At 35.4% G+C, this 18,342-nt stretch overlaps 1 protein-coding gene across 1 annotated transcript; it reads right to left on the minus strand.

Annotated features, from left to right (window-relative positions):
* Positions 1-1,817: 1,817 nt before the first annotated feature.
* LOC117577229 (uncharacterized) lies at positions 1,818-17,719 on the minus strand. The gene is made up of 4 exons (XM_034262220.2): positions 17,689-17,719; positions 2,327-2,405; positions 2,183-2,257; positions 1,818-2,112 (listed from the first exon to the last, which is right to left on the minus strand). Exons 1-4 carry the CDS (start codon positions 17,689-17,691, stop codon positions 1,853-1,855), a joined length of 417 nt encoding a protein of 138 aa, XP_034118111.2. The 5' UTR covers positions 17,692-17,719; the 3' UTR covers positions 1,818-1,852.
* Between the last annotated feature and the right edge of the window lie 623 nt (positions 17,720-18,342).

Below are 18,342 nucleotides of genomic sequence, written 5' to 3' on the forward strand. Positions count from 1 at the left end.
AGCACACTCGACTGTAACTTTCTTACTTGTTTATTATTGGAAGTTGGCTTGTCAAAATCTCTTTATTTCCGCAGGTATCTTCTTCATCTTTGTCGTCTACACAGTCCTCGTCAAGCCATTCGAGGTCTTCACATCCTTCGTATGTCTGAATCAAAGGGCATTCTCCCTTTCGCTGTCCAGCCACACGGTAAAGGGGTTTCTGTGATCTCCAATAAAAGCTTACAGCTACATTTTTATGGATTATTGCATGCCGAATAACTGATTTTTGTGATGCAAAATACAACCCACACGTTTTGCATATGCGCTTTTGAAGTTGGCTTTGTACCGACGGACAATTCAAGTCGTAGGGAATCTAGAGTGAAAGTGGGGAGTGTGATATTAGCACATTCAATATATAAAATTTAGACAAAGCTTACCTGCAAATATTTGTTGTGTTTATTTATTGATACCACGAGAGCTCTGCGTTGCATTAGGCCCAGAAAATTGCCCTTCTCATTGTTCTCGGAAACCATTATTTCAGAGACACTCTGAACAACACTTATAGGCGGGAAAAATCTGTCAGGTAGAATTTGAAGTAATCCACTTCTAAATTCTCCACAACATTCTTCAGAACGGCATGTCACAATTTGCAGAAAGTATTGACTCTCACGAACATGTTCTTGATACCAGTACTGATCTATGTCATCCAGTTCTGCATCTTTTTCTTTAGGTAGACAATATTTGGCAGTCACAGGAAAGTCATCCAGAACCATGTTGCCCCAAACTTTGGCCAATGTTCTCCCGGCGAATTCAAAATTTTTTTTCTCTAAGTCGAAGTCTATGGTTCTGCCTTGGTTATCCAAATGGCTTCCAAACATGTCGTGCGGCAAAATCAACCCAGACAATTCCCGGCTTAGTGGGGCCATTCTCCTTTCGACTCGGTTGAAAGCACTTCTTCCTGAAATAAAAATGGATTTTACGATATAATTTAGCTATTACTTAGATAAACATTTTACCTGGAGCGTTTGTGGCAACCAAAATTGCATCCAAATTGTACATTCCCATATCTGGGATTTTCATCAGGGCCACCATCGGAAGTTATAATAACCACAGGCTTGACTAGTCCTTCATCGGTCCTTGGTATTGATTTAAAAGACTCTAGCTTCACAATACTGTCGAAATCTCTAGCATGAGTTCCAGCAGTAGATGAAGAATGCTTTCCACTCCTTATGCTTATAAATGTGGGGCCAGAATAACCAACTGCTTTCGGGTCTCCCAGTTTTTGTGGACTTATGATTACACCCGCATAATCTGATGGGATAAGCTTATGCCTTGGGGCAACAACCCAATCGTGATCTGTCAGCTTGACCTTGTATTCAAGATGCATAAGCAGAGGTGCTTGCTTATTTGCAGCTGTCATTCCAATTGGCACCCTAGCCTTGTCGTCTTGTGACAAAGAAAAAACTTGAGCAGGGCCGAGAACAGAGGCAACGCTTTCAAGATATTTTATAGATGCTGTAGCAAAATATCCATCTATATGCTGCTTGTGATAATCTGTTTGGGTTCGACAAAGCTTTACCGGTACCGTTCTCACATGACGTTTTCCTTCAATCGAGGAAGAGCTTCTAGGCAATAGTCTTAGATAGGTTGCGCTTCTCGACAAGTTAAACCCTTCTTCTTTGAGCTCTTCATGGAGATCAGACAAGGTTTTTACACTTCTGACAAGGTTAGTGCGCCTCAGCTCCACTTCCAAACATGGCTATCTCCAAAATAGTTTTATGGAGAAGCGGTTAATCGTCTTCAATCGGGGGTCTGCCAACTGTAGATCGTTGGGTACAAAAACTTTTAGCTTCAGGAATTTCCTCAAGGCAACTCAATTTTTGTTGTTTATTCTGCCTGTATTTATTTTGAGCTTTGCAATTTGTTGCTTGCGCTTGAGGCTTTTTCTTTCCTTTTCAATTTCTTGCCTAGTTTTATCAAGCTCCTTTTGGATTTCGCTAGACATTGTTGAATTATTTGCCTGCGCTAGGACTGCTGCTCTCTGAGTTAAGGATACAATATTTGCCTTTGGCTTTTCCTGCGCAGGCTTTCTGTTGCTTTTTTCGCTGTTGACATTAGTTGTTGTCTTTTCATCTACAATAGTAAAGTATTTAAGTGATTTAGTTGGTCTGTTTACTAATATTTTTGATTATTATTTACTTACCATGTTCATTTTTTAGATCGATGGAATTGTCATTTGAATCGATCATTGATTGAGGAATATGATTTCCATTTTCATCTAAAATTTAAAAGTTTTTGGGTGATTTGTTCTTTAACCAATATTAAAATAGTTTTATAATTCACTTACCTTGCTGAGACCTTAGATCAGTAGAATTTTCATTATCGATCGCTGAGTGAGGAACATCGTTTTTAGGAGTACATATATTCTGTAAATAGTTAAAAAAAATATAATAATTTTTCCACCAACATGCAAAAGCATGTGTTTGTCACAATTTATAAGTAAGTATAAGAAAGTTACAGTCGAGTGTGCTCGACTGTGAGATACCCGCTACCCATTTGTAATAAAGGCAAAATATTGCGGTATCATTTTCAAAATATACCGAAAATACTAAAAAATACTAAAAATATACCAAATTGTATGTTTGGTATATCGATATAGTACACTATTCAAAATATACCATAGACGGCAAAAAGTGCCAGATTGTCGGCCAAAGCAACTCAGACCCCTAGTAAGTAGGCGTTTTTGCCCATACAAAAGAATTTCATTAATAACATCCACAATTTTTATCTGATCGCAACCAAAATTTCAGGAATCATAACTACTACAGTAATTATTGTATATACCAAAATTCGTAACTCTAGCTTTAAAATTACGCTTGTTATTTGATTTGCGGGGGCGGAAGTGGGCGTAGCAAAAATTTGAAACAAACTTGATCTGCGTGCAAACATAACAAATGCTGTCGAAAAAAATTTATGGCTCTATCTCTTATAGTCTCTGAGATCCAGTGTTTCATACGGACAGACACACAGACGGACAGACGGACATGGCTATATCGTCTCGGCTGTTGACGCTGTCAAGAATATATATACTTTATAGGGTCGGAGATGCCTCCTTCTACCTGTTACATACATTTCCTGCCGGCACAAAGTTATAATACCCTATGGGTATCGGGTATAAAAATTGACATCGTTTTGATTTTTTTTTGTTGCACCTGACTTTCATATTTTTTTATTACATTTTTTATATACGTTTGAAAATCTTTTTCTTCTTTTTTTGCTGTTTTCCATATTGCCGTTGCTTCCTTTTGGCAATCCGACGGTTTTTTGTCTGGATATCGCAGCTTATATGTTTTAAATAACGATTGAAAGAATTCACTGTTTGATTCCTTTGCAGAACATGTCACAACCGAAACTTTAAAACAGATTACGGTTCATTCCATAATTTCACAACGAAGAGCTGATTTTCGATATACAAATAATAGCATATGTATATCGACTTAATTATAGAGTTGCATTCGGTACTTATCGACGGAGTAGTCGACGCGAAACCAATTTTTGAATAAATACTTTTAAAAACAAATTTTTTATAAAATAATTACGTAATCATTGTCCAAGACCCCTCCCTCGCCATGTAATCAAACATAATCATTTCCTTGACCCCCTAACCCCCTGACGACCCCCACCCCTAAGTGATTACGTAAAATATGGACAGCCCCTAACATGTGATTCCTAAGAAACTTTTAATTTGTTTCTGGTTTGTTGGTAATTTTATTTTAAAGATTGCGTCGACTTTATTCTGACTTGGCTTAAGACCTGCTGAATTTATAGTGCGGCCAAGAAATTCAATCTCCTCTCTGATAAATTCACATTTGTCTGATTGGAGCTAAAAATTTGCTTTAGATAGGCAGCTGAATACAGAGTTAAGATAATTGACGTGTTCTTCTATATTTTTTGAAAATATAAGGATGCCATCCATGTAGACGACGCAAAATTGCCCAATAATGGGAGTAACAATGTTGTTCACTAGTCTTTGAAACGTCGAGGGACCCTTCCGCAGTCCAAAAGGCATACGAAGAAACTCGTAATGTCCACTTGTTGAAAACGCTGTTTTATGTATATCTTTAATGTCCATATCTATTTGATAAAAACCTTTCGCGAGATCTAGGCTTGAAAATATTTTGCAGCCTCCTAACTTGTCAAAAATCTCATCTATATTTGGGATTGGGAAGCGATCTTCAATAGTTTCCTTATTTAGTTTACGGTAGTCTACAACGAGCCGCCACTTTTGCTTATTAGGCTGGTCCATTTTCTTTTGAACTACCCATAAAGGGCTCTTGTATGGGCTTTTTGAATGTCTGACGATACCTTGTATAATAGTTATTACATTTAGTTTTATTAGACATTGTAACAACTGCTGTTTAGCTCCAACTCCACAGATAAATTAGAAACAAATAGTCTGCTTGTTTTCTGGGTCTTTATTTGAGGAGCAGCAGTGGTGCCGCTCCAACGATCAAAATGTATATATGTTTTACAATATTTCTTAAGTCTAAGTAAGGCTAAGTCTCGTAGCTGCGCTGCTCGCAGGCGGCGGCTGAGAGACGGCTATGTACTTATATATATATATATATTGTAACAATAAGTATTCATGTGGAGAGAGAGTTATGCGCGCATATGAATACATAGCGACGGTCAAGCGTGAGAACGCTGACTTAGCCATTTGGGCGGTCGCTGTTATCAAGTGCGGATCATATATCGAAATGCACTTGATTATGTGCAGAAGCACTTAGCGTTAACGACAAAGTCGCTGCTTATGTAAACATTGTTGGCATAACAACAAAGTGTTGCAGCCTTATTTATATGTATGTATGAATTTACATATGTACGCATGCTACATCTCCCTCTTTTAAAAAAATAACGTAATTTATGTAGTTATTTTAGGTATTAATTAAATACTATTTTTTTTTTTGTTTCTTTTTTTTTTTTGTGTGTTTTTTTTTTTTTTTAAATAAAAATAATATTTGAAAATAAAAGATTTCTCGTTTTATATTATTTTGGTTATGTTAAAGTTTTCAATTCAATTATTAAAAATTCTATAAGATTTAAAAAAAGTTTTTTTTTTTTTTTTTTTTTTTTTTTTTTTTTTGCATTATTTTTTTTTATTTATTGAGATTGTACTTAATATAAAAAAAAAAAGAAAATCAGAAAAAAATAAAATATATATCTATTGTGTTACTTATGTATGGCCATACTAAATGTGGTTATGAAATAAAATGTTTTAGTCTATTCTTATGAACTTTCTGCTTTTTGTTTTTTTCTGTAAACTATTGTAATATTATCTCTATCTCCTATTTCCGTTTACTTATACGGACCTGTATATTTTAGGATCTAACTTATGACCTGTTTCATTTCTTAATAAACTTTTATCTCCTACTGATATATCTATATTGTTTACATTCTGATCATATAGTACCTTATTTTTATTCTTATGATCTTCTATCATTATCCTAGCTCTTTTATATGCTACTTCTAATCTGTATATTACTCTCTTTAGCATAATCATCTATGTTATATATTGCTTCTATACTATCTATGCTATTAAATTGTTTTGGTAAATTACTTGTTTTACCAAATACTAACTTATATGGACAATAATTATGTGCCATAGAGGGGGTCGTGTTGAAACAAAAGACAAAGTATTGAATCCATACGTCCCAATCCGTCTTATCAACTGATATATATGAAAGTATGTATTCATTAAAAGTTCTATGACTTCTCTCTATTGTTCCAACTGTCTGGTGGTGGTGTGCTGTAGACGTAATATTTTTTAATATTTAAGTACTTGCACAAATTGTCTATAATTGAATTCTTGTATTCTGTTCCCATGTCCGTAATGAACGTCTTCATTGGACCGTACTTCAGAATAAAAGATTCAAATATTGCTTTAGCGACAGTATTAGCGTTTTATTTGGTATAGGTATGGCAACTTAGGTCACATATTAAAGTGACTGCATACTCGTTACCATTTTCAGACATGGGTAATGGACCAATAGTGTCTACTATAACCCTGTCGAAAACATTTATAGCTGTATCTGTTATAGTTAATGGGGTCTTGCTGTGTTTAGTTACTTTAGCTTTCTGGCATTTTTGACATTTCTGGATGTGCTGTGTTATATCACGAGTCATACCCTTTCCAGTAATAATGTCTTTTGACCTTGGCCAAGGTTTTTTGTAATGCCTGTGTGACCTCCTTGTATTGGATCGTCATGTAGTGTAGACAGTATAGCTTCTTTCTCTTTATTTGTATTTATTGTAGTCACCGGGTTGAGTAGCGCTACTCTTAATTTATTCAATTTTTCATTGCCCATTATTTTGAAATTATCTATTGAAATTTTCTCAAAGATATTTTCCACACGGTGCTATTTTTAATTGGCTTATTTTGTAATATACCGGCTTCTTTTTCAAGCCTTGAGAATAGTTGGCCTAAGTTAATATATCCATTTGTATATAAATCATCAATATCATATTCTTGCTATAATTTTCTTACCATGTTTAAAGAACATAGCGAATCTTTTATATGCAAGGTCACTACTTTTCGTATTTCGTCATTGTTATGACGTTGTATACGTTGGGCTGAGAAGCTTTTTCTGTAGATTGCCTTGGCAATTCTACTTTTTCATTTTCTGCGCAGAAATTCTGTCTACTTTGGTACCTGGTAGTGACTTTCAGGATTTTATTTTGTATGTCTTTAAAGTCTTGGATGGTTATTCTTGATAACGCATCCGCTACATGATTATCTTTGCCCTTCAGATATTCTACATGTGAAATTATACTCCTCCAGCTCAAGTCGCATGCGCGTTAACTTGGAGCTTGGATTAGTCATTGAAAACAGGTTAGGTTAGAGGTCTATGATCAGTCTTGACAGTGAAGTGTCTACCATAAACATATGGTCTGAAATAAGTTATTTGCCCAATGAATTGCTGCCAATTTCTTGTTCTGTTGTACTTTATTACTTTCACCCTTAGTAAACGATCTTGAATGCATAAGCAACTGGAAGTTTGGAGGCCATTTTTGTTTTGAGTTAAAACTGCTCCACACGCTTGCTTACTTGCATCCGTTATTATGCAAAATTCTTTGCTGAAATCTGGGGTATTGTAATAAATTCGGATTTACTAGTGCCGATTTGAGATGTTCGAAGGCATTCTGGCAATCAGTTGACCATTCGAATTTAACATCTTTTTTACATAATCTTGTTATGTGACGAGCATAGTCGGCAAAATTTTTGATAAAACGTCTATAGTAATTGCAAAATGCAACAAATCTTCTAGCGCTGTCCGCATCATGAGGGACTGGGTATTCTTAATGACGTCGTATTTTTTGTCGTCTGGCAAGATTCCTTTATCTGTGCATTTATGTCCAGAAAGGTGACTTCATGCATGAAAAATGAGCATTTTTCGGGATGTAACTTAAGGTTGTATTCCCTGCATTTCTCAAAAACATCAGTTAAGTTTTTAAGCATATGGTTTTCGGAACAACCTATAACTATTAAGTCATCCATATAAAGGAATGCTTTGTGAAGGTTCTAATCCAGAGAATGCAATAGTCATCATTCTCTGAAAATGAATTAGGCGCTATTTTAAACCGAAAGGTAATCGTGTGAAACGATACGAGCCATTGCTCGTTGAAAATGACGTTATATCTCTTGAACCTTTTCAAGTTCAATTTGGTGAAAGCCAGACATTAAGTCCAGACATGAGAAATATTTCGCTCTTCCTAGTTGATCCAGAATATCATCAATTCTAGGTAGCGGGAATTTATCCCGACAACAGTTTTTTATTAATTTGACGATAGTCGATTACTAATCGCCATTTTTTCCTGTCTGAACCGGGAAGAGATTTTTTCGGAACTAACAAAGTGGGCTGTTAAACGGTGATACAGACGGTTCTAACTATTTTATTGTTTATTAATTTTTGTACCTGTATATTAATTTCGTCTTTCTGACTATGTGGACTTCTATAATTCTTTATGTATACTGGTTCATCATCTTTCAATCTTTAACTTTTGCTTGTAGAAATTGTTGGTAGTGATTGATTCGGTTTTCGAGTCCGAATACGTCACTAAACTTGGTGCATAAATTAGTCAATTCCTTTTTGAATTGTGGTGGGAAATTTTTAGCTAATTGAGATAAGACAGTTTTTTTTCTTTTTCTTGATTTTTCGTGAACTATGTCATAGTTCGAAAGTGGTTCATATTTTAGGCTATGAATATTTACTATTTGATCATTACTGGTTGTATTCAGTAATCGGACAAATGCATTTTTGGTTGTTGCGACCGTGTTCGCAACATAAATGCCATGTTGAATTTCCTGATTGGGTATTAATATAGCTTCTTCATCTGATGACAGATGAATCTTTCGGACAACTTGGGATCTTGCTGGTAGAACAATGGAATTATTACCAGAACTGTATGTTATTGGAACATAAATTGGGAAATTCAAATTATTTGGTCTCATTATGAGCCAATCTTCATTTGGTTTGAAGTCTAACTGGCAATTGAATTTTTTGATAAAGTCAATGCCTATTATTCCATCACAAGGTATTGCAAAGTGCAAATTTACTAAGTGAAATCGTGTGGAATTATGTATTTACCTGTCTGTATCTCTATTGAAATCAGTCCGTTTGACTGTATTATATCTTGGCCTATGCCTTGGATATTGATTTTTTTGTTAATTTGGATATCATGAAAGATATCAGAATTTTTCTTTTAACAGTGATATTCTGCACCAGTATCTATTAAAAACACAAGCTTTTTATTAGTTTTTACATTGTAGAAATCTACAAATATATTTAAATTAAGATTGATGTATGAACCGTATGTCCTATTGCTGAACATCTGAAGGTTGAGAGTTTCCGAATTATTCTGGGCAACTCTAACATTGTTTGTATTGTTATTGTTGTTATTGTGTCGGCCTCGATTGGAATTATTGTTTCCATTTCCTCGGCCTCTACGGTAATTGTTGTTTTGATTACCGTAGTTATTATTTTGATTATAAGATCTGTTTTGGTAGTGGCCATTACCTCTACCCACGATAGTTACCACGATTGTTACTACCGCGGTAATTGTTATTTCCGCGTTTGGAGTACATCACTGTATTCGCACTACAGTAAGTCTTGTACTAGTGCGGATGTATGCACTCACGGCAGCATCCATGGTACGTGAAAATACCAGATTCCAAAACGGTTCTTACACTTTGTGGACTAGTTTACTAATCATTGTGTTAACGGCTTCTGTAGTGGCTGAGCATGTCAGCATTTTCAGATGGTATGCCTTGGTCAATGTAAGCAGCTTCAAGAAGCTGTCGCAGAATTTTCTAGTTCATTTGTGAACTGAGTGGCTGTTTGCCTTTCTGCGTTAATGTATCCATTTTTGCCCTTTATGTGGCAGGTGTTTCACCGACAACTACGGCTTTTAGTTTTGTAATGATTCCATCTATTGTGGTTTCATTTTTTATTTTATTGAGGGTCGTGCCAGTTATTTTTGATTTAATTAATTCTATGGCAATTTCTTCATAGGTTCCCTTTGTTAGGTTGACAAGTCTTAATGCGTTAAAAATTTTCAAGACGGTTTTTCTTTCCGTGGAATTCTGGGATGCTGTGCAATTTCCCTAATATATGCCCTCTGGGCAGCGGCCGTGTCAACCATAATGAGGCTGTTATCAGTACTTTCTTCACTTCAGATAAAATATCTTTGGAATCCAGTGTGATAACAGCAGGGATTGTTAAATTTGTTAAATCTTCTTCTTCTAATTGAATGTCCTCCGTCCGAACTTCAAGGTTTTCAACCGAGTTCCAACTTAACAGGTGTGTTCAAAATAGAAGGTAAAATTAGATTTAAATTATGTCTGTCTTTGACTATTTGGATATTATTTCTTAGTTTATAGGAGCCTTGACGTTTCTGACAATGTTCTTTGGTTAATACGTCTTTATGTTGATGTATCAGTAATCGAGCTTCGTTGAAACTGTCGATTAATGTTAAGGCATGCCTATTAACTGTATCCGTGTGCGTTTGTCTATTTTGAGTTAGACATTTATACGCTTTATCGAATTTCGTTTAAATATTTTGGATCCGCTCAGAAAGTTCTGGCCATTCCATAATACGAACGAGCAAGTTTGTTTTTTACATATATCTCGAGGTTTATTATTTTAAATACCTCGTAGTTAATTTCCTCAGATTTCTCGTTAAATACCGTCATAATTTCTATGCCGGGTATTAACTTTAATAATTGAGCCTTTTCGTTATTAGATAGGCCAATAAATGGGGAGAAATCTAGGTCATATGTCCTCATATATATACTTTCGAAATTACATATATACGTAGGACTATATGATACCAGGAATTTAACTCTTTCAACTAACTCTGGGTCTCTAGATAAGACTTGTTTCAAGATTCTTTTAATGGTTTTTCCCATTATTGTTTATTAAATGTTTTCTCTTTGTTTTCGCTGTTTTTCCTGTATAATATTTATATTTTGTCCAGGTCATTTGCCTGGCTCATATATATCTTTTTTTAAGCACTTATTTGTGCAATTATATACAGCTTAAAGAAACAATTTGCGCACATCACAATGGTTATTATAATTAACAGAATGTTAATTAAATCAAAATCCACTGTTTTGGCTCTACTTATTATAACGTAGCAGTGAATCCACTGTCTTAACGTCTACTAAGCCCATTTGGGTGAATATTTAGATTTAATTGCTATCTTATAGATCCCTGGCCCTTGGGGTATTCATACTTGATTCTCTGACTGCTCTATTTTGTTTTTTAACATTCGTTATGCTGTCAGAGATCAACAAAAAAAAAATAATTGAGATGTAATGATGAAATGATGAAAAGTAAATTATTTTTGAAATTTTTTTCAATATATCATTTACTGAATGAAAACTTTTTTTTTTCGAGATTTATTAGTATATTATTTTATTTAGTTCTTCGTCTTTGCCACATGTGATTTGCATGTGTATTCACAGCCAGGATTGTCAAAAGCACCCTTACAAATGCTGGCATATTTGGCTTCTGGCTCTATATTCTTCATATATTCTATATGCCTCTAATTCCCTAATATGTGGACCTCTAATCTTGTCTTAGAGCCACATGTTTCTCCCAGAAACTGTTCAGTTTCGGGTTGTACAATTTCTATGTAATTTTTAATTTTAGATGAGGAGTCTTGACCTCCTCTTTGTTTTCTTATATATTTAGGCATTATTATATTTCATTTAAAAATATTATTTTGCCTTTTTTACATACTTCCCTACCTTTAAAAAAAAAAGAGAAAACCCGCAGCTAGAAACTGCCCTGGTTGTGACAATGGTACGATTGCTATTTTTTGCATGCAGGCAAATTAAAATTAGAGTAATTTCAGTATTTTGTGGGCGCAACTTGGTTGCGCTGCCGGAATGTATCTTGCAGATTTTCCCCCTCGATGGCACAAGGGGCGACTGCCACTCGCACTTGTTGATTAATTTTTCCTCTTCAGGTGATCCATCGATGGCGCAAATGACGGACTGTCATTCGCACTTTTTAGATATTTTCCTGGTTATCCTCGATGGTACAAGGGGCGGACTGCCACTCGCACCTGTTGATTAATTTTTCCTCTTCGGGTGTCCATCGATGGCGCAAATGACGGACTGTCATTCACACTTTTTAAATATTTTCCTGGTTGTCCCTCGATGGTACAAGGGCGCGACTGCCACTCGCACTTGTGATTAATTTTTATTCTGTAGCTCGTCTGCTACTCCTACGTTGCTATAGTGTGCGGATGTGCACACCATAGTTTGTTTGTTACGCTTGTTGATTAATTTTGATTCTGTAGCTCGTCTGCTACTCCTACGTTGCTTATAGTGTGCGGATGTGCACACCATGTTTTGTTAACTTTTGTTATGTATGTATTGGACTTCTCACTTGGCACTTTTCATTGTTTGTTCAGTGTACTTTTTTTTGGTGGCAGTAGCAGTTTGCTTGCACACACACATTTGCACGCTCACTCACACACTAACACTTTCAAAGCCCACAAATGTCTGCTTCATGTGTGTTGCTGTTGTAGTAAGTTCACATTCACTATATATAGCAGCAGCTTTATTTTATTTCATTTGAATTCTCGATTTTTCTTTTATTTGGCGGGCGCTGATTGTCTGTGTTTCTTTATTTTTGTTTTTTTATTATTTTTATTTTTTTTGCTTTACAGTCTCATCTTGTGTGTTCTCTGCTCCTTTGTGCACTTCTTGGAAACTTTCGTTACTTTGATTTCTTGTGTTTTTGCGTTGTTTTTTTTTTTTCGAAGAGAGCCTTAGCTTCTTTGTCACGGTCGCCATATAATAGTATTACATTAGTTTTATTAGACATTGTAACAACTGCTGTTTAGCTCCAACTCCACAGATAAATTAGAAACAAATAGTCTGCTTGTTTTCTGGGTCTTTATTTGAGGAGCAGCAGTGGTGCCACTCTGTGAGTTGGAGCTAAACAGCAGTTGTTACAATGTCCTAATAAAACTAAATGTAATAACTACTATAATAGTTATTACATTTTAGTTTTATTAGACATTGTAACAACTGCTGTTTAGCTCCAACTCCACAGATAAATTAGAAACAAATAGTCTGCTTGTTTTCTGGGTCTTTTATTTGAGGACAGCAGTGGTGCGCTCCAACGATCAAAATGTATATATGTTTTACAATATTTCTTAAGTCTAAGTAAGCTAAGTCTCGTAGCTGCGCTGCTCGCAGGCGGCGGCTGAGAGACGGCTATGTTGTACTTATATATATATATAATTGTAACAATAAGTAATCATGTGAGAGAGAGTTATGCGCGCATATGAATACATAGCGACGGTCAAGCGTGAGAACGCTGACTTAGCCATTTGGGCGGTCGCTGTATCAAGTGCGGATCATATATCGAATGCACTTGATTATGTGCAGAAGGCACTTAGCCGTAAACGACAAAGTCGCTGCCTTATGTAAACATTGTTGGCATAACAACAAAGTGTTGCAGCCTTATTATATGTATGTATGAATTTACATATGTACGCATGCTACACTTGACTTAACATTTCTTCTATTACCTATTGACTTCGTCTTTATGTATTTCGGGTATTTGTATGTCTTTGAATAAATTGCAATATCATTTCTTTGTAACTACAATATATGTGCTTAATTTCGCTTGTGAAACTCAAGTCTTGGCCTTCTTTATAAAAAATATTTTCGAATTTTTTTGTAAGGTTATTTATGAAGAGTCTTGCCTGTGGGTCAGTTAGATTCATTTGAATTAAGCTGTTTACATTTATATTTACTGGATTTTGTAGTATAAAAAGGTCAAGGTAAACGTCATTTACTTTAAGCTTTTGGTTTGCGTAATCGATGACTGCATTCATATCATTAAGTATAATACACCCTATTAGTCCATCGAAAGGGCTGTGAAATTTATATTCTAAAAACTCGCAAATATAACTTTCAGCTTTAAATTCTTGAAAAACAAAGGGAACCACCTGCATAACTTGTATATTTAATTTTGTTACCCATTGCTTTAACTTCTAGTTCAATATCTATTTTCCACTTTTGGGTGGCACATATTCTCATTAATAACACTGAATTCGGCTCCTGTGCAATAATAAAGAGTAGTGTTCTCTTTTTACCTTAAATTCTTATATGTAGTAATCGTCTTGCCCCTCTATCTGAAAATTTACGTTAGACTGATTAAGATCCATTGGTTCAAAAGTACGTTTGCTTGGCTCAGAAACTTGCATATTTCTGTTGTTTGTCGACATTCGAGTAGAGTTTAGATGTTGTGTTATTATTCGACTGATTGTGATACCCCTGTTTTTATTATTGCGCTAAATGCACCTTCAGATCTTCGATATTCAGTTTTTGTAGCATTGTCTTGTTGGTCACACTAGCTTCACCAGAACTGCTTTGTGTTACTATCAATTCGTTTACATTTTTATTATGTTTCTAAAATTGGTTCTAAAGTTTGGTTTATTGTATATTATTATCTCTTCAAGTCGGTCCGTATAATGTGTAGCTTTGATGTCTAGCATCTTCAATGATTTTGTAAGCATTATCTAAGGATGCGGATTTCTCGCGAATATCATTGTTTTAGTAGGTAAGTTGTCTCTAAATACGCGGAGTGCAATTCGGTTTACTTCGGAAGTAGTGTATGTATCATCGTTATGGATTAGTATTCGATTATGTATTATCTATTAGATACTTCTTTAATTTTACTATAATATTCTTCTATGGTTGATTCAACTCGACACAGTTTTAACATATCATTAAAACGTCGCTAGTTCTTTTTCACCAAAATGTTTTAAAATGATCTGCTTTAACCGCTCCCATTCGGTTATAATTCCATGTCTATGAAGCACTGGCCTGCATAGTCCTATAAATTTTTTTTTTATAAAGCCAAATCAAATGCTTTTGGTAGGCGCGTCGAAAACACTAAACGTTGGGAGAACTGTTTCTATTTGTGCTATTACATTTGGTAGTTCATTTGTATCAGTACCATCAAAATTTTGTATTAATTTTATGCATTTCATGGTGAGTTAAACGTGGCTAAGCTATTCTCATTAATTTTAATTTTTTTTTTGTTTGAATATTTGAGTAAGTTAATTGCTTGCTTCTTATTTTAACAATGTTCTTTCATCAATGAAAGCTTTCTCAAAAAAGTTTATAAGCTCCTCTGTTTAGCTATCTGCTTTACCTTGAGCTATTGTTAATTATACCGCTACCCATAGGGTAGAAGGTATTATAACTTTGTGCCGGCAGGAAATGTATGTAAACAGGTAGAAGGAGGCATCTCCGACCCTATAAAGTATATATATATTCTTGATCAGCGTCAACAGCCGAGACGATATAGCCATGTCCGTCTGTCCGTCTGTCCGTCTGTGTGTCTGTCCGTCTGTCCGTCTGTCCGTATGAACACCTAGATCTCAGAGACTATAAGAGATAGAGCTATAATTTTTTTTCGACAGCATTTGGTTATGTTTGCACGCAGATCAAGTTTGTTTCAAATTTTTTGCCACGCCCACTTCCGCCCCCGCAAATCAAAAAATCGAATAACAAGCGTAATTTTAAAGCTAGAGTTGCTATATAGATTTGGTATATACAATAATAACTATAGTAGTTATGATTCCTGAAATTTTGGTTGCGATCAGATAAAAATTGTGGAAGTTATAAAGAAATACTTTTTTATGAGCAAACACGCCTACTTACTAGGGGTCTTAGTTGCTTTAGATGACAATCTGGTATATTGTGCCGTCTATGGTATATTTTGAATGCGGTACTATATCAATATACCAAATATACTATTTGGTATATTTTTAGTATTTTTTGCAGTATATTGGTATATTTTGAGAAAAATATCGCAAAATATATTTCTTTTATTCAAAATGGGTAGCGGGTATCTTACAGTCGAGTGCACTCGACTGTAGCTTTCTTACTTGTTTTTTCTTCGCTTAGTGTCGGCTTTCATAGTATGTTCTCGGTTCTTCTTTGAGCCCGTCTTCGTATGCACGTGCCGATGAAAGCTTTCCAGATATGTTTCATGTTAATCTTTACGTTGGTCTTCGCTTGTTGGACCATGTGTATTGCAATGTCCAAAAAGTTATTACCACCAGGTGCGTTGTGGTATTGTAAATTCTTACGGATGGCTGGTTTTACTGCTTAGTATTTGTTTAATCCTCGTCGCCAGTTAGATGGAAAGTCTCTTCGTCTCAGCTATGAAATATGTAGATCAATGCCTTCAGCCACGACTTCTTAGTCGGTTATTGGCTGATAGTGACGGTATTCGATGTAATACCTCTTACGACTTCTTTGTAGAGTAAAAAGGTTTCACAAAAAAAAGACTTCAGTTTAATCTTACAATTAATTTGTTAGTACATGCGTACTGTTCCAAGTCTGCTTAATTACTCATCTCAGCATAAGATAGGCTTCAAGCTTTTTTGTGAAAGCTTAGCTGCCGTGTACGTACTGTACATACATAATGAGCTTAACGTTAGGGTATGTGTGGGTGTACATGACTATATATTCTTGATCAGCGTCAACAGCCGAGACGATCTAGCCATGTCCGTCTGTCTGTATGAGAACACCTAGATCTCAGAGACTATAACAGATAGAGCTATAATTTTTCGAAATTATTGTTATGTTTGCACGCAGATCAAGTTTGTTTCAAATTTTTGCCACGCCCCACTCCCGCTCCTGCAAATCAATAATAGCAAGAGTAATATTAAAGATAGACGTGGTATATTGGTTGGTATATACAATAATAGCAATGGTATTTGTGATTCCTGAAATTTAAGTGCGATCAGATAAAAATTTTTAAAGTTATTAAAGAAATAGTTTATTATGGCAAAAACTCCTTCCATGTATGTGTTGTATGTATGCGTATACGTATATACATGCTCGCCTCTTTATTTGTATCTGTATGCATAGTTCATAAGCAATGCAATAGCTCAGGTGGTAGAGTGTAAGCCGAGCTGGTGGTGCTTGGGTTGTCGAGCCCGCTCGGGTACACACTTTTTTTTTTTTAACCACCCGGTCGATGGTGCTCGAGTTCAAATCCCGATCGAGAATACATGCATATTTATTTTTAATATTTTGAGATTATTACCGTAATATTTTGCTTATATTCAAAATGGGTAGCGGGTATCTCACAGTCGAACACACTCGACTGTAGATTTCTTACTTGTTTCATATAATCACACATGGTTCTTACGCTTCTCTTTAACTTCGATATTTACGTCGCCGACAACTTTCACCGTTGCTGTATTGTTATTCGCCAAAATGCATGTTTTCACGATTTCTTCAATGTTCTCGAAACATATTAGTGCTCATGTGTGCCGTACAACCGCTGTCGAGGCACCACATATACTTTTTCCTTCTATGTTGTTACGCATTTTCACATACATTAGTCTTCCTTTTTAATGTGCTTTACTTTCGTTTGCACGTTCTTCTCTTTTGGTTTCGATTTACTTCGACAGTCGCGCGCAAGATGACCGATTTTATTGCATGTATAATATTTTCCCGTTTCTCTTTAATCTTTTTTTGCTTTCCCTCCGCCTTTTCGGGGGATTTGCCTACAACGCACTTTGTTCTTCGCGCTCACTTTCGCCTTTACGCGCTTCTGATTCTTCTAATATTTTCACACGCAGAATATCGGGGTTTGGAAATTCATCACGTGTCTCTATTGCGCATCGAAATGTTTTATAGGAATCCGGCAAACTATATAACAGAAGAATCGCGAGTAGATCGTCGCCAATGGCTACACCAATTTCCATCTATTTCTTTACTGCATCAAAGAAATCATTTATATGTTGTCGCGCGTCACTACCTTCAGTCATACGAACAAAGCTACACGTTTAAGTAAACTGGCTTTACGCACTGGTCCCTTGGATTGAAACGTTTCTTGCAGTTTCAACCAATATTCTCTTGTCAATTCACAGTGTTCGATTAAGGCCAATTCAGATGGCTGATTGACAATAGGATGTCTGCACGAGCTTTCTTATCTTGCTTTTTCCAAGCTTCTTGCTCAGCCTCCACATCTGGGCACAATTTTGAGATGTTTACATATGCACATAGATCGCTCTTCACGAGAGTATGGCACTCATCTGCAATTTCTACGTGTCATAGTTCTCCGCGTTTAGCGGCTCTATCTTAATAAATGCACTTACCATTTTTCACGGCTTATTGTTCACAGCACTCTCTATCTAATTTACTTGCACTACAGATACTGGGCCCATAACCTGTTTGGAATTTGGTCATGATCAGATCGCCAGTAGTACAAAAGTGAAAAGACAAGCGTTGATTTCGTAGAAATTATATTAAAACGTTTATATCATCATTCAATTCATTGCTGTGTTTTATTCTACTTAACGACTCAAAGCGAACTACTTCATTTCGTAACATTCTATGTACATATATGAGAAATTCAACACAAGGATACCATATCAATTAATGCTTAACTTAGAGTTACCAGATTGTTTCTTACGTTAATTCGTTAATTTCAAACAAATTGTACAAATTATTAATTATGAAATTTTACATACGGCATTGCTCATAGTGAGGGCACGATGCAAAAGAAATAGCACTATCTGTACACGATACACAATGAACGATTATTTACCATTTATCGATTTTTGATGTATATCGATATTTCAAAATAAAACATCGATGCATTCCTTAACATCGGTGTCCAATAAGAACATCGGAAAATGTTCGCCCAAAAAATCAATGCTGGTGTGTATTATTGAGTTGTGTAATAATTTGTAATAAATTTAAAAAATGGAAATTCTTGGTTTGATACTCCAATGCAATCTGTGTAATTT

Source organism: Drosophila albomicans, unplaced genomic scaffold (assembly GCF_009650485.2).
Source record: "Drosophila albomicans strain 15112-1751.03 unplaced genomic scaffold, ASM965048v2 ctg38_pilon, whole genome shotgun sequence".
NCBI lineage: Eukaryota > Metazoa > Arthropoda > Insecta > Diptera > Drosophilidae > Drosophila > Drosophila albomicans.

Coding starts and splice junctions, on each gene's coding strand:
- LOC117577229 (XM_034262220.2), bottom strand. Junction 2,258..2,326: donor TGATCTAAGGTCTCAGCAAG/GTAAGTGAATTA, acceptor TTTAAATTTTAG/ATGAAAATGGAAATCATATT. Junction 2,113..2,182: donor CGATCTAAAAAATGAACATG/GTAAGTAAATAA, acceptor TTACTATTGTAG/ATGAAAAGACAACAACTAAT.